Source organism: Panthera tigris, chromosome B3 (genome assembly GCF_018350195.1).
Source record: "Panthera tigris isolate Pti1 chromosome B3, P.tigris_Pti1_mat1.1, whole genome shotgun sequence".
Classification (NCBI taxonomy): domain Eukaryota; kingdom Metazoa; phylum Chordata; class Mammalia; order Carnivora; family Felidae; genus Panthera; species Panthera tigris.
This window is the reverse complement of record NC_056665.1, coordinates 133,435,416-133,451,590: the sequence shown is the minus strand read 5'-3', so window position 1 is coordinate 133,451,590 and position 16,175 is coordinate 133,435,416. Positions and strand designations below refer to the sequence as shown.

The 16,175-nt window shown below is 40.7% G+C and overlaps 1 protein-coding gene across 8 annotated transcripts in view; it reads left to right on the top strand.

Moving 5' to 3' along the window:
- Nucleotides 1-16,175, top strand: part of RPS6KA5 (ribosomal protein S6 kinase A5) — a 182,093-nt gene that overhangs the window by 145,543 nt on the left and 20,375 nt on the right. For all 8 annotated transcript variants that reach the window (XM_042990377.1, XM_042990376.1, XM_015543383.2 and 5 more), the window contains 6 exons: nucleotides 1,703-1,853; nucleotides 5,034-5,195; nucleotides 7,100-7,225; nucleotides 8,078-8,211; nucleotides 8,906-8,999; nucleotides 12,556-12,726. In XM_042990377.1, the coding sequence (XP_042846311.1) occupies nucleotides 1,703-1,853; nucleotides 5,034-5,195; nucleotides 7,100-7,225; nucleotides 8,078-8,211; nucleotides 8,906-8,999; nucleotides 12,556-12,726 (838 nt within the window). The remainder of the gene's footprint in view (nucleotides 1-1,702; nucleotides 1,854-5,033; nucleotides 5,196-7,099; nucleotides 7,226-8,077; nucleotides 8,212-8,905; nucleotides 9,000-12,555; nucleotides 12,727-16,175) is intronic.

The window sequence follows — 16,175 nt, the reverse complement described above, 5'->3', positions numbered from 1 at the left end:
CCTTTTGTGGATGAACCGCCAGGGTTGGCATGACCGTTGCTTTCCCTAAGTGCCTGTACAGAGTAGACTTCCAGCAAATGCCGATGACTCAAGTGTATGGACCTACAGAATCAGTACCTTCCGACGACGTCCGCCAAAGTGCTTATTTCTCAGCCAAAGTGAATGTCAGCAACAGGGTATCTATTTCACACAAAAAGTCCCTGCCTGCTAAAAGCACATGAAAGGTGGGGAAAATGGAAAAGTCTCTGCTTAGCTTTCCCTCAGAAACCGGGCTGCCAGTGTCTCTCAGAGACGCCTGTGCCTGGTCCCAGGAGAGGATTCTGTCCAATGCAGAAAACCCTGACGAGCAGCGAGCCCTGGGGGAACACTAAAGAACCCTAAAGAGAAAAAGTGTACTTCTTTTTTTTCCCTTGTTCTGTCCGGGTTTTTTTGCATCCCCAGGATGGAGTGCCAGAAGCGGGATTAGCTTTGAAATGAACAAGATGGCTAGAATTTCTAGTGAAAACTTACAGTTCCACTGTCATTTCACTGATTCTCAGTGGCTACTGGCTGTGGTTTTCTCTGTGGTTGGTGTAGCTGAAGGGAGCCAGGGGCACACAGGTCAAGCGCTTGCAATGTTCCCGGTGCAGCACTAAGCACTGTCTTCGCTCACTTAAGCATCATAATACCCATTTTAGGTTAAGGAGACCGTGGTGTGAAGAGGTTCATTAACTCTCAGAGTCGCACAGCCAGTTAGCAGCAAGCCAGAGTTTGAATTCGGTCCGGCTCCAGAGTCCGTGTGCTTAACCACACTGTGCTGTCTGTTACAAATGTGTTACCTGGTTTTGTTCCATAACGGTTATTAATATTTTAATGCCCAACAGGGAATCTTTTTACAAACCCGAATAAAGGAATAACTATCTCCGTGTATACCGTGTTAAGCTTCTTAATTTCAATCTGTCCCTTTCATTATTCTTTCTCATTATTCATCTGCCCTTTCACAGAGGCAGAGGTACATTTGGATTGGATTGATTTCTTCCATGACCTTAGCATAAATTCAAATATTTCATCAAGAAACTTGATTATCTTAATGTTTCACCTTCCATAGTAAACAGTAGACTTTACCTTTGAGTTCCTTATAGGGTTTACCTGACTGTTTTATAGTGGGAGATAATGAAGCAGGTGATCTCATCCCATGAAAAGCCCCAGGTCTGGTGCTCGTTTTCAGATATTAAGAGTGGAGCCATGCCCCAGTGGCTGTGACCCTACCTGCGTTGGCCTGCCTTCCCTCCCCATTCCTGCCGGGCCCAGCTGTTCCCCAGCACACAGGGAAGGGGAAGAGAGAAGGGTATGATGGTTGGAGCTGAGTGCTGGATTGACTTCTCTGAGTTTATTAGGAGTTGTTTCCATTGGGAAATCTTTCATCAGAGAGTCGAGTCAAGGTCTAACCTGTCCCAAGCCTTCATTTTTTTCCCCAATTAAATATTTGGGGTGGTGGTTCCCCATTAAGAGCGACTTACACTGAAAAAATGATCCAACGCTTTTCGTCTCTGCTTAGTTTCGGAAATTCGATTTCGTGGCATCTCATTTTAAATACTTTTGCTCTGCTTTTCACATATAGTTTAGTTTCAGAGTGTGTGGCACAGTACTTGTCTTGCTAAGAATATCGTCACTATAACTTCATCCTCTGGTTGTTTTAATAGCAAGTTTTATCTGTCAACAGGAGAATATTAAAAAGCGAGCCTCCATATCCTCAAGAAATGAGTGCTTTAGCTAAAGACCTGATTCAGCGTCTTTTGATGAAAGATCCCAAGAAAAGATTGGGATGTGGTCCACGTGATGCGGATGAAATCAAAGAACATCTCTTTTTTCAGGTGAAATTTATTGAACAGATGGTTTTATATGGCCTGCTATTTACAGGGTGCTTGGCATTCTTCATGAAATGAGTGAACATGGCCCCTTTTGGAGACATTTGCTCCCTGTCTTCACATACACTGTACCTTTTTTTTTTTAAATAGCAGGGACCCTGTAGGAATCCTAGGATCAGAATTCTCCTTGGAGGGGCATCTGGGTGGCTCAGTCAGTTAAGCGTCTGACTTTGACTCAGGACATGATCTCACAATTTGTGAATTCGAGACCCACATCAGGCTCTCTGCTGTCAGCACAGAGCCTGCTTGGGAGCTTCTGTCTCCCTCTCTCTCTGCCCCTCCCCCGCTTTCACTCTCACTCTCTCAAAATAAGTTAACATTTAAAAAAAAAAAAGAATTCTACTTAGAGACACCTAAATGGTCTTTTTCTGCCTAAATGAAGTGAGAGTGGGGAGGACCATAATGGCGTTCAGTCTTCCATATGCTTATTGGTTCGAGTTTTGAGTATTGGTTTCTATTTATGATCTTGAAATTTAGGCATATGGACTGAAGGAGCTTTTATTTTTTACTTTTCTCTCAGTTCATGAGCCATTCCCACCAGTGTGTTTTGCCCTTTAGACAGTGATTTCATGCTTTCTCCTTTTCTCGGGAGCAATCACAGAAAATTTAAAATGTACCTATTTCTCAGTTACGTATCTGTAACATAGATTTATTTATTTATTTATTTATTTATTTACTTACTTATTGCTTATTCTGAAGAAACCTAATGAGACCATTCTACAGAGCACCAATACATCTGCTTAACTTAGTTTGCTCACTTTAGTAAAATGAACAAAAGAACTCCAAAATTTTAGATAACTGGGGGAAAAGAATTAAATTGGCTGAGTTGGCTAGCTATTTAAGTCTGAGTAGTCAACCCAGGATACCATGACCTCAGTTTTTAAAACCCTGAACTTAGGACTTTTAAAAAATTTCATCACCTCAGTAAGCATGACTTAAATGTTTATGGTCTAAAGGGACCATCCGGGTTTTATTTTTATTCTGCAAACTGAGCTTTTACAGTATTATCACCAGAGCAAACGAAAACGCCTAACATAACAAAGGAAAACTGCCCTAGAGTAACCTCTGTGTTGTCTATTGTTTTTTAAATCTAGAAAAACAAGTGATGGTTGAGAATAAGAATTACCTCTCTGTATTTCTTATCTTTTTTATGTGTGACGTATTTTTAAATTTTGTTTTAGAGAGAGAGACAGAGCACGAGTGGTGGGGAGGGGCAGAGAGAGAGAGAGAAAATTCCAGAGGTTCCATGCTCAGCACAGAGTGCGACAGGGGGTTTGATTCCACAACCCTGGGATCATGACCTGAGTCAAAATCAAGAGTTGGACGCTTAACCAACTGACCCCCCCTCTCTGTATTTCTATACTCAAAAAAAGAGCACCAGTCTCTCAGTTGTAACCCGTTTAAAAATATGTTACCGCACATCTTACAGAAGTTCAGTAACAGAAATACATTTAGAATAAAATTAACTTCTCAGTGTGTACATTTCATAAATCAGCATGGCTTACAAAGATTAATAGTTGAACAAACTATTTCAAATACCTTGTTGAGAAATGTGGCTCAAAATTTAACAATGTAAAATTCAAGAAAGTGCTCAAGCAAAATACCCCCATCATATTTTCATAGGATCTTTTTCACTACAGTTCACTATATTTGTGAATATTACAGTATGTCTTTCATATTACGGAAATTTTTCTATAGCTTGAAATAGTAATTTTAGGTTCTTTAATGGCTTTGCTTTTTAAATGACAAGGACTCTTTAGGAAAGACCGGAGTCCAACTTGTAAAGACCTAAATGGAGAGGACGTGGAGAGGAATGTAACAGCAATCAATTTTTTACATACTAAACATTCTCCTGCTAACAATATATTTCTTTAAATTACCCCTTTCCTCTAGAAGTTTCTCTTAATGTATGTATAAATAACCAAGCACAAATCATATGCTTGTAATGGAAAACATTACAGCCACACGGAGGACAGAGCGCTAACGAGAAAATCAAGAGACTGACCCTTCCATGAGCTAATGTTTAAGTGAGAAGGTTAGTTCTTACTTCCAGGCTTCAGTTTCCATCTGGGTCTAAAGGAGATGAGCTAATTGGTCTCTAAAGCCCACGCTAGCTGAAAAACTTGAAGATCTGTAATCTAATGATTTTTTTTCTCCATTGCCTCCACAAGAGGGCATAATAAAAACATTTTTTCGTTAGTTGATTAAACTTCCTGAACGTCATCCACTGTCTCTGAAATCAGAATGCGTCTTACAATGGACAGCTTAACCATTCTACTTCATAATGCCTTTTCTTTCTTCATGGTACATGAAATCATGGCATATCTCACTATGAATGAGGACATCTTAGATTTGAAGAAATATGTTAATAGAATAGCTGTGGGATTTGATTCAATAAGTATTATCTCAGGTTGTTTTAAGTGACAGAAGGAGCACAAAGAAAATAGAGCACAGAGTTGGCTCTATTTATCAGACAACAAGTGTCTGGCATGGGGGGAGAGGGGGCTCGGATTATCCCATGGGGGAGACAAGAAGCAGTATTTAAAAAGCTAGGATACAGACTTAAATGAGAAAAGGGTGATTATATCAGTATGATAGGATCATTTAAACTTACAGACGTAAACAAGTGCATGACTTATAGTGAGTTTATTTTCTAGTCTGTCCAGATGACCAGGAGGAAAAGCAGGTCTAGGAAGAAAGCTACCTAACTTTGTCTCTAGAAAATAGGAATATTAGAGTCAGCATTCATATTCATAGAGCATTGAAAAGCCCTTTGTCATCATTCAGTTTTATTTTGTTCTGGCCTCACACCTTCAGGACAAAAGTAATTTTTCTGTTTTCCCTATGGGTGAATTAGGATATCCTGGTGCCCCCCGGAGGATACGGCCAGACCCCACAGTGACGGAAGGCAGTCTCCTCATTCAGGCATAGCATTGAATGCAGCAATAAACTGCAGTCAGAAAATGTGCTCATGCTTGGGAAAAAAACATATTTATAATCATTGGTTTGAAAGATGTGCCCTTTCCCTGTTGACTAATTAAAACCCTAATCCATCTGTGTTAGTCTCAGAAAATATTTCCACTCTGCTGGTCTCTACTTTGTACCCATTTTCTTTTTCTGTTTCAGAAAATAAATTGGGACGATCTAGCTGCCAAAAAAGTGCCCGCCCCATTTAAGCCGGTCATCCGAGATGAATTAGATGTGAGTAACTTTGCAGAAGAGTTCACAGAGATGGATCCCACGTACTCCCCTGCTGCGCTGCCCCAGAGCTCCGAGAGGCTGTTTCAGGTAATCTCCAAGAGAGGGCGCTCCTGTGCGGTGGCCGGATGTGCTGTGAAAGAAAAGATTAATTTTCCCATATAAGTGTTCTTGGCGTCTTAAAAGCAAGATCCTCTAATCTCTTCAAAATGATTAAATATGGAGATGTTGCAAATTATTAACTGAAGCTTATGGTCTGTGACATAGTAGATATTACTTATGTGTTTGTTCTTTTTTTTTTCATTTTATTTTTCATTTTTTTAAATTTACATCCAAATTAGTTAGCATCTAGTGCAACACTGATTTCGGGAGTAGATTCCTTAGTGCCCCTTACCCATTTAGCCCATCCCCCTCCCACAACCCCTCCTGTAACCCTCAGTTTGTTCTCCATATTTATGAGTTGCTTCTGTTTTGTCCCCCTCCCTGTTTTGATATTATTTTTGTTTCCCTTCCCTTATGTTCATCTGTTTTGTCTCTTAAAGTCCTCAGATGAGTGAAGTCATATGACTTTTGTCTTTCTCTGACTAATTTCACTTAGCGTAATACCCTCCAGTTCCATCCACGTAGTTGCAAATGGCAAGATTTCATTCTTTTTGATTGCTGAGTAATACTCCATTGTATCTATATCTATATATCTATATATATATCTGTATCCACCACATCTTCTTTATCCATTCATCCATAGATGGACATCTGGGCTCTTGCCATACTTTGGCTGTTGTCGATAGTGCTGCTATAGATATTGGGGTGCATGTGCCCCTTTGAAATAGCACACCTGTATCCTTTGGATAAATACCTAGTGGTGCAATTGCTGGGTCATAGGGTAATTCTATTTTAGATTTTTTGAGGAACCTCCATCCTGTTTTTCAGAGTGGCTGCACCAGCTTGCATTTCCAAGTTCTTTATGTAAAGAAGTGTTGATTTTTTTACTTGAAATTTTATTTCTCTTCAGTTGCTTTTATAGAAAAATACAAGACTACTTCATTTTACCTCTAGTATATAAAACTGTCTTCAGTTCATAAAAAGTGTTATCTGATTCTTTATCTTCAATGAGAAATCTTAACTGTTTTCCAACTCCTAAAAAAGAATTAGGGAAGATTTTATACTGAGAAAAAGGTCTTTCTCAGACTTATGCTATTAAATGGTATCAGAAAGCTATTAAAACCATTAAAGACTATTAAATGCTATGAGAGATTCACTTCTGGACCCCCATAAGTATGCCATTAGTATGGCTTCATCTGGTCACCTGGGCTGTGTCTCTGGACCTTAATGACACTAACATCTAGCACGTGGCTGAGCACATAGTAGATGTTTCAAAAATGTTCTTTGAACTAGTGAGTGTTCTAGCTTGAACAGATTTATCATCTGTCATTATACTACTTTTGGTTCATTCTGGCACGTCGTTCTGCCATTTGATTTTTATTTCTTTTCCAAAACTCCATTTGAAATTTTTAGTCTAAGGAAATCTAATCAGAGTCAAATAATTGCTAAATTAGAAACTCGCTGTAGTGAAACTTGCTATTTTTTGAGCTTGAAAAATGATAACTCTTGGGCCACTTTGTTTAATACCTTAACTGTACCTTTTTTGAGAAGCTAGTTGCGTTCCTAAGTGAACTTTCATCAGCAATGCGAAAGAACTCCATCTCTGAGTCAGATATTGGGGGTGGAATTGGACAGAAGGTTTTTCTGCCTTTAATTCTGAATTGGTTTAATTCTACCAGAAGATGGCATTATCTCCTTCGGAAAAGTGTGTCTCCATTGATTTGAAATCTCCATTGATTTGCATTTTAGATTGCAAATAAAATAAAATTAGATTCATCTCCACACATATTTGAATGTTTTTCACAGAGAGTGAAAAACATTATTACAATCTGGACTGTGCTAAACTGGAAAATTGCAAACCCTTGTTCCTTACTCTTCCTTTTCTTTCTTAGGGCTATTCCTTTGTCGCTCCTTCCATTCTGTTTAAGCGGAACGCGGCCGTCATAGATCCTCTTCAGTTCCACACAGGAGTTGATCGCCCTGGAGTGACGAGTGTCGCCAGGAGCGCAATGATGAAGGTATACATGTGCTTAATTAAATGACACAGTTATGATTTAAATACCAATGCTAATTAACATTGTCAAGGCCAATGAATTTAATAGGCTTCCCATTTGAGTAAGGTGCAATTTTAAGAAATGAATAAATGGAAATAGCAATGTTTGCCCTAGAGAATTAGTCACATCCATTTCAATGAACTCCTTTTTACAGTGATAGCAAATTATATATCTTAAAAAATTATACAGATGAAAGTAGAAATGATCTAAAGCAAGCTGAATCTTGGAAGCATATAAATATATTCCATGCATATCTATTAACATTAATAATGGTCTTTAGGGGTGCCTGGATGGCTCAGTCGCTGGAACATCGACTCCGCTCAGGTCATGATCTCGTGGTTCTTGCGCTCGAGCCCTGTGTTGGGCTCGCTTCTGTCAGCACAGAGCCCACTTCAGATCCTCTGTCCCCCTCCCTGTCTGCACCTCCCCTGCTCATGCCCTCTCTCTCTGTCTCTTACACACAAAAATAAATATTAAAAGAAATAATAATGTTCTTTTACTCTGTTATTTATCCCTCTGTGTTCCTAGTATTTTCTTTTTTTTTTTTTAAGTTTCTTTTTATTTACTTTGAGAGAGAGAGAGCACACAATCGGGGAGGGGCAGAAAGAGAGGGAACGAGAGAGAGAGAGAGAGAGAGAGAGAATCCTAAGCAGGCTCCATGCTGTCAGTGCAGAGCCCAATGCAGGGCTCAAACTCCCAAACCGTGAAACCATGACCTGAGCCGATATCTAGAGTCAGATGCCCAACCAACTGAGCCACCCAGGCGCCTCAGTTTCTAGTATTCTCTTAAGGTAAATGATATTGGTTTCTTATCAGGACTCCCCATTCTATCAACACTATGACCTAGACCTGAAGGACAAGCCACTGGGAGAGGGAAGTTTCTCAATATGTCGAAAGTGCATACACAAAAAAAGTAACCAAGCGTTCGCAGTCAAAATAATCAGCAAAAGGTAGGGACCATTTCTGGCATCCTTTGGCATTCTTTTGTATGGACTCATCCTGGTCAAGGAATTCTGTAAATTAGGATTTTTATTTTGAAATCAGTGGTTTCTTGTAAAGCTTTTTAACCCTGGTGTAGCCATTCAGCTCATTAGCTGATCCATTATCCTCTGACTCTAATAGATGTTTGCTGGTAAAGTAATCCATTTGGGACGTAAATCATGGCGTGACAGGCTTTCGAGTCTACCGTGAGAACATTTTCCGTGGCAGTGATTATCAGACTTGCCCCATTCATTTCGACAGCTGTTGCCAGTCCTAATAGTTGTGTATCTGAATTTTTTTTTTTCTGAAATTACTTAGCAATTTGCTGGCAGCTTTTGGGAGCCAGCTAGTTGTTTTGGGAACTCATTATTACTTCCATGATTGTGTATTCTTACTACCAAAATGTCAGGCAAGTGAGGCACCCATTTCTTCATGATGGGCTCTTTTCTGACTCAGAAGTAATCATTTTCTCAGGAATAATGCATTACTTGTTCTGGTGGGTGGTATGATTCATTACTGTCATGGAAACCTCATTGTGATACTTGAACACTTACATTCTGAACATGCTGTAAATAAACACAAAACTAGGGCTGGGATAATATGGACATGAAAACTTGGTGAAGAAGGTACGTACGTGGAGGCTAATCATTTTCATCCCTGCAGGATGGAGGCCAATACTCAGAAAGAAATAACAGCCCTGAAACTCTGTGAAGGACACCCCAATATCGTGAAGCTGCATGAAGTTTTCCACGACCAGGTATCTCACACTATTTTTCTGTCCCTACTGACTCACACAGAGTTCGTCTTTTTGCCAGTTGAGTTGCAACTGCCAGGGTCAGAGTCAGAGATAATGGGATATGACCTGGCCACCAGAGAGGGCAGAGAAACTTATTACCCACCCCCAAAACCAGTGCACGCTTTCACTTCTGCTCTTCTCACTCAGTCATAGGCATATGTGACATGGACGAAGGGCAGAGGGCAGGGTGGGTCACAGCTGCTGGGCCTCCCACCAGATCCACTGCGGCCCTCCACAGCTTAATCCCTGGACTTCTCAGTATTCAGTTAACAATCAGCCTTCGACTCTCTTTTCACTTCTAGAATAGGATTTAGAGTTTAAGCCTAGTTAATGCAAGCTTCAGAACAAAGATGAAGCAGAAGGGCAAGGGTACCCCCTTTCCTCTCCAGATGGCACATTCACTCAGACCACAGGCCAGGTCCTGCTTTGCAACAGGACCCCGCGCAGAAGCAATGTACCTCTGGATGTGGGAGGAATGTGTCAAGTCCGTGTCTCCTCAGCCCCTCCACCGCCAACCTCCATGACAATAGTTGCTCCATTGTTGACACATTTCCCCCTGAGACTGGGGGGGAAGACACAGTCCTACTTGAGACAGCATGCTAAGCACAAAAGCCGATACCAGTCCTGGATGCAGCTGACCCTAGCTTTACCAAAGAAGAAGCAGACTCAGAAGGGTCATGAACCCTGTCCATGGTCACAGAGCAGGGCCATAAGCATCTCGTCGGGAAAATCTGGGCCACCTCCACTGTGCTGCTGTAACAGCATGTCCTGGGTAGGCCGAGGCCCAGTTCTCCACCACACTGAAAGTTCCCAGAGCACTGGAATGATACAGCTTAGCCACAGTGACTGCCGCCCTTTAGTATTGCATACCTTACATGGTCCAGGTACCGTCCCAGACTCCACATGCGCGATTCAGTCCTTATATAAGGTAACTCCACCAGGTGGGAAAACTGAAACTCTGAGAAGTTAAGCGACAGGATCTCACAGCTTGTAAGTGGTAACGCCGGGCTCTGAACCCAAGCAGTCCGACTGCAGAACAAGCTTTTAATTACTCTGCTCTGCTGCCTTAGGGGAGGCAGCAACATGGCCCGGTTCTCCCAGAAGGTGAGCGAGCACCCAAAAATAACATCGTCATCTCCTTTCTCTTTGGCTCTCGTAGTCAGAAAAGGGAGGTCTTTGAGAGGAGGACTTGGAGGAGCTGCTCTCCGTGCTCCTACTGCGGCCACCTCATGGGGCCACCTGACTGCAGTGGAGGTAGTGAGTCCCCCATCCGCTGGAGGTGCCTAAAAGGAGCCCGGACAGTCTCCTCCTGAAGATGATTCACATAACAAGTCAAGGGACTGGTGGATGACCTTCGACACCCCCCTCTGATGTTTGCACTTGGGCCCAGCTCCATCCCAGCTCTTACGTTCTGGCGGATGTCAGATCTCAGGAACTGCATCCCTCCCTTGTTACTTATGCCACAGGTTAAATTTATTGTTTGCTATTTTTATATTAAAGAGTTACTGAATGTGAGTTGTCTCACGATGTGACCCTGTATCTACTAGTACAAATATATAATCATTCTGCTGTCCAGTTGTTGATACCTGGGGTGATTTCTTTCTGTGTTGGTGACACAGTTGCCTAGATCATCCCCAGGTACACACAGTCTTCTCTTTGACGGAGGGGTGAAATGGATTAGGGTGGGTCTTCAGCCTCTGGGTGTGCAGCATATAGTTCACTTCGTGTGCGATGATTTGTATTCGTTTCCTATAGCTGCTGTAACAAATTACCACATACCTACACACTACCAATTTATAATCTCGCAGTCTGGAGATCAGAAGGTCAAAATCAGTCTCACTGGTATAATGTCTGGGTGTTGGCAGGGCTGGTGCCTTCTGGAGGCTCCAAGGGACAATCCATTTGTTGGCCTTTTTTAGCTTCTGGAGACTGTCCACCTTCCTTGGCTGGTGACCCTTCTGTATATCTCTCCAATCTCTTGTTTCCATAGTCCCATCCCATACTGTTGGCTCTGATGGATAATTTAGACAGTCCTCCCAGCTCAAGATCCTTAATCACGTCCACAAAATCCCTTTGCCATATCAGGTAACATCCACAGGTTCTGGGGATTAGGACACGAACATCTCTGGAAGGCCGTTAGTCAACTGTCTCATATACATTTTCTCACTGTTATCTACATTCTGTTGGCAAGGGTCCTAAAGTCACAGAGGTTAAGTGGCATCCCCAAGGTCATAAGTAAGTAGCAGAAGCAGCATTCAGATCCAGGGTTGATTCTAAAACCTATCTTCAAAAAAATGTTTTAATGTTTATTCATTTATTTTGAGAGAGAGAGATAGAGAGCAGGGGAGGGGCAGAGAAAGAGGGAGACAGAATCCCAAGCAGGCTCCACACCATCAGTGCGGAGCCAAATGCGGGGCTCAAACCCACGAACCATGAGCTCATGACCTAAGCCCAAATCGAGAGTTGGACACTTAACCGACTGAGCCACCCAGGCACCCCTAAAGCCCATCTTTTAAACCATTCCATTGTTTGTTAGTCACTGGCAGATGTTTGTAACAGAGCTTCAGTGTTGACCTGGTTTGTCATACGTAGAAACTCAAATTAGCTTGATCTCTGGTAGGCTGGAAGCAATTCTGTTATTAAAAATGTTCACCTTTTAAAATTCGCCCAGTTTGTACAGGATAATTATGAAGCTTTTTCTTTCGGGGAGGATTTTGCTAATTCGAAAAGAAACATATTTGTCAAGTGATGTTGGTTCTGTAATGCATAGCACCTGAATCTGGTGATTGGCTATCTTTCTTTAAACAACATGTTTGTGTTCATTTGAGAGCTGATACAGTTCCTTTGCTTTTCAGTTGCTCCTGAGTTATTTTCTTTATGGACATGTGTGCAAAGCATAGTAAATAAATAACTTTTTAAACTCTTTAAGATAACACCATTGGTATCCAAAGCAATTATTTAAAAAAAAAAAAAAAAAGGCAGTGAGTTATGGGTATTTGCCGTGGGTATTAACAAGGAACCCTGAAACTAATCTGTTGAGGTCTGACAGGAGGTTCAAAGTGACATCATGAAACACCTTTTTGAAAAGATAAATTTGCTATTCATTGTGTGTGTCAGGCCTCCTGTGGGCAGTTGCCCATTCTCTGTCATTAATCTTCTATATTATTTAAAGCAGACGATTTCACATTATTATCAGCACCAGGTCACACTTTAAAAAGAAAGCTATGTAAACTTGATCAAGAGGGTTGGAATGGAATTCAAATGAAAGAATTAGTCAAGGAAAGGATATATAAAGATTTCACTGCAGTACTTGAAATTTTCCATTACCAAAATAGAATTCTAAAAAAGCCACATTACCCTTCGATTCTTTCCTCTAAAATATTACGGACTGCTGTTGATTATTTTACCAAGGGATTCTGTAAATGTATTGGTGATAGTTAATAGTCAAGGAATGTTTCATACATAAATACACTTCTCTTCATGAAAGCCCTCCACGTTAATCTTTTTTCTTATCTAGCTTCACACATTTCTGGTGATGGAACTTCTGAACGGGGGAGAGCTGTTTGAACGTATTAAGAAAAAGAAGCACTTCAGTGAGACCGAAGCCAGCTACATCATGCGGAAGCTCGTTTCAGCTGTAAGCCACATGCATGATGTCGGCGTGGTGCACAGAGACCTGAAACCCGAGGTATAAAGTGACGTGCTCTCTCGTGTAACTCAGCCTCGCCTCATTACCGAATATCCCCCCGAGTATGTGTGGGCTTTTCTTGTTTTGTTTTTTAGGGCTTCCTGCTAAATAGATACTTGCAGATATCCTGTTTCTGGGATTTTTTTTTTCTTTTCTATTTTAGTCAAAAATAAATTTGTCTTTTTTTTTTTTTTTTTTTTTTTTTTTTTTTTTGCCAGCAGATCATCTTGAGGTTATATTTGTAAGTGTGAGAGCCTTTTATGGAAGAAATACTTTATGCAACAGTTGTGGGCTAAAAATAGCTATGGAAATTTTTGTAGCAGAAAATAATATCCCTCCTATATGTGTACCATTTTAGAGGTTTATTTTTTTAATGATGTATTTTGAAAGCTTGTTTCTCATTTTTGTAATCAAATTGATTAGCTCATGAATAGGAATGTATATAATTCTGTTCTAAATACTTAAACATAAAGAATTGTCTTGATTTAATTAGCCACACCATCCTTACATGTCTTTGCCCGTGTACTGTATTTATAGAATTGTGTAGCAAAGCAAAAGTAGCAGCTTTTTATATATTTCTTCTGTCAAAAGGTTAGTAAAGAAGGTTCTAACTCTAGAATGTCCCTTTGTAGTATCAAAAATATGAAAATCCCCCCCTTTTAGGAAATCATCAAAATAATAACGAAAATTGAAAAACAAAACCCAATGATTTATAAAAGGACAACAGTGACTCATCCTTACCATATGCAAAATTATACATATTTCCTCTTTAAAATAGAACTTCATTTGTAATTACCACGTGTTGATAAAGCATTTTCAAATACTCTTAAAATAATAATTTATTTGGAGTCTGTTTTTTGTGTTAGACCACGAAAGACTATGTCTCCAAAAGCACCGGTTTTTTTGTTTTTGTTTTTGTTTTTGCCTTTTTAAGTATCTTGGATCATTGGTAGGAAGAGGGTGTTTTAAAAATGGAATTCTGTGCATCCAAGTATAATCAACTGATTCTAAAGCACATAGACTTCTGTCCCTGGACTTCCTATTACTGTTATCCATATTACTAGTAATGAATCAAAAGTGAACTGTGTTTCATGAACTTGCAACTGTGGTAGCTCTCCCTCTGCTTCCTTCCTCCGAGTTCTCACTCTCCTACAGAACGCCCACTGACAGTATGGTGCTCTGTACATTGGAGATTAGCAATCTATTTTTAAATGCAAAAGCACACCACTTAAATGTTTTCTTGATAGACAAGGAACAAGCATGTAATTTTTTTAATTGAAGAGATCTGTTCCATGACTGTATAGAATTCATTTTCACATGTTTTATTCTTTGATAACCGGCCATCTGTCATCCCATGAGTCTCAAATGATGCAACTGTCCTTTCCAACAGAATTTAAATTTGCCTTCCCATCTTACTGATACAAAGATACTTGTAGCTTCGTTCTTCTTGTTACCAACCTTTTCTTTCAAGTAGCCTTTTGAAATGAAGACATGTCAGATGAGTTAGGACATTCTAGTACATTTATAGTCCTAAATCAACATAGATTCTGGAGAAATGAAAATGTGCCTTCGTACTAATGTCTTCGTAATAAAATGACTTTGACTTTTAAATGGCAGAGTATGTTACTCCCAGGCCCAAAGTGTAATCCCTTTCCCACTGATGTCGTATTTTAAGACCTGATGGTGTATCTTTTGGTCAATATTAATGTGGCATTTGCTTTCGGCATGGGCAAACTCCTAAATTCTAGGTGAGAAGCAGATAAACTTAGAAGCTAGCTGACATTCTTAGTGGACTGATTTGTGCTTTTCAAACCGGTCCCCATCCTGAGAGATGAGAGACCAGTGACATCAGATGAGTTTCAGGGTGGAGCTTGAGAGGAGGCTGAAAGGCGGCTGCTTCCTGCCACTCCCGCCCATGCGCACCCAGCCCCATCGGGAGAGCCGAGAGGGGGAGCGCCCCCCTCCTTCATTTCAAGAACTGCGGTTAAGGAAGTCCTCACAGAGAATAAACGGAAACCACCTCCCAAGACTTGGCAGGCTCCGTGCGGACGGGGGCCAGGTGTGCCCCACGGTCCTCTGTACAGATCACAGTGCTTGTGCCGCAGAGGAGCCCACAAGTCATTCGCTGAAAGACTTGCCCGGAGCTATGGTGTGTAAACCCCAGCTGGGCTTCAGTTTTTATCCACATTTTATCCACATTTTAATTCCATCACACGTTCAGGATCAAGCATCCTAGGATAGAAAATTTAAGAAAACTTTTTAATTGTTTTGCTTTTCTTTCCCCCCACTTTATCCATTTTTAACTTTTGGGTGGAAGGTGTAGAAGATGTTTTCTTCTTTATATGAATGAACCCTTGTAATGTCTTTTATTTTAGCGGAAATAATATTAACGAAAAAAAAAATGATGTTCCAGATCCAAGGAATAATTTAATGAACATAAAGACATAACAGGTTTCGTCAGCGTGTCTGAAGACAGTATAATCAGATTCGCTTACCGTGGCTACTAGCTTGATAGACTAATAAGTGATGATCATGCCTTAGTACAGTTAGCATTTATTAAACATGTGATAAACACGAAAACAGTACAGTAAAAGCTTAGTGACTGAGAAGGCTTGGCAGATGAGGGATTCAAGAGAACAATGTGTGCATAATTGAGGAATAATATCCATAAGCATCCAAAAAATGTTTAAGTCTTAGCTGTTTTGGAGAAAATATTCTGAAATGTAATGTATGTCTTTACCATGTCTTCTTTAATTTGTTTTTATTTCTTAAAGGTTTTTGATGTTTTTTTTAATTTATTTAAGCAATCTCTACATGCAGTGTGGGGCTTGGACTCACGACCCCAAGGTCAAGAGTCACACACTCTTCCAACTGAGCCAGCCAGTTGGAAGCCAGCCTACCGTGTCTTCTTTAATAAGCTATACTGGATACAGCTATTTTATTTATGACTTCATTCAGTGGGCAGATATTTACCAAAGCACCTACTATATGAGTGCAGCAGGTTTGGGGAATAGAGTCATAAATAAGGTGGACACATAGTCCCCGCCCTTAGGGAATTATGGACTCATGAGGAAGAAGACAGTGGACTAATAATGCCGAGATGCTAAGTGCCAGAAAGGCAAAGCAAATATGCTAGGAGAAAATAGAAAAAGTCCTAACTTGAGTGCGGTGGCACGTTTGGGGGGGTGAGGGCGGTATCTCTAAGCAAGCAGTAGGGGCACGTGGGCCTGGTCGGTACCGAGGTTGGTGGAGGGGGTAGAGGACAAACGCCGTCCGAAAAATGTAGACAAAGGCTCTGACACAGGAAGAGGCGTGGTGCAATCGAAAAATGTTTCATAAGACATTGTAAAATTGAAATAATATAAACAAGCATAAGCCAGAGAAGAACAGTACACTGTTGTCCAGCTCCCCGACCCTCTCCATCAGACCTCTCTCCATGTCCAAATCCC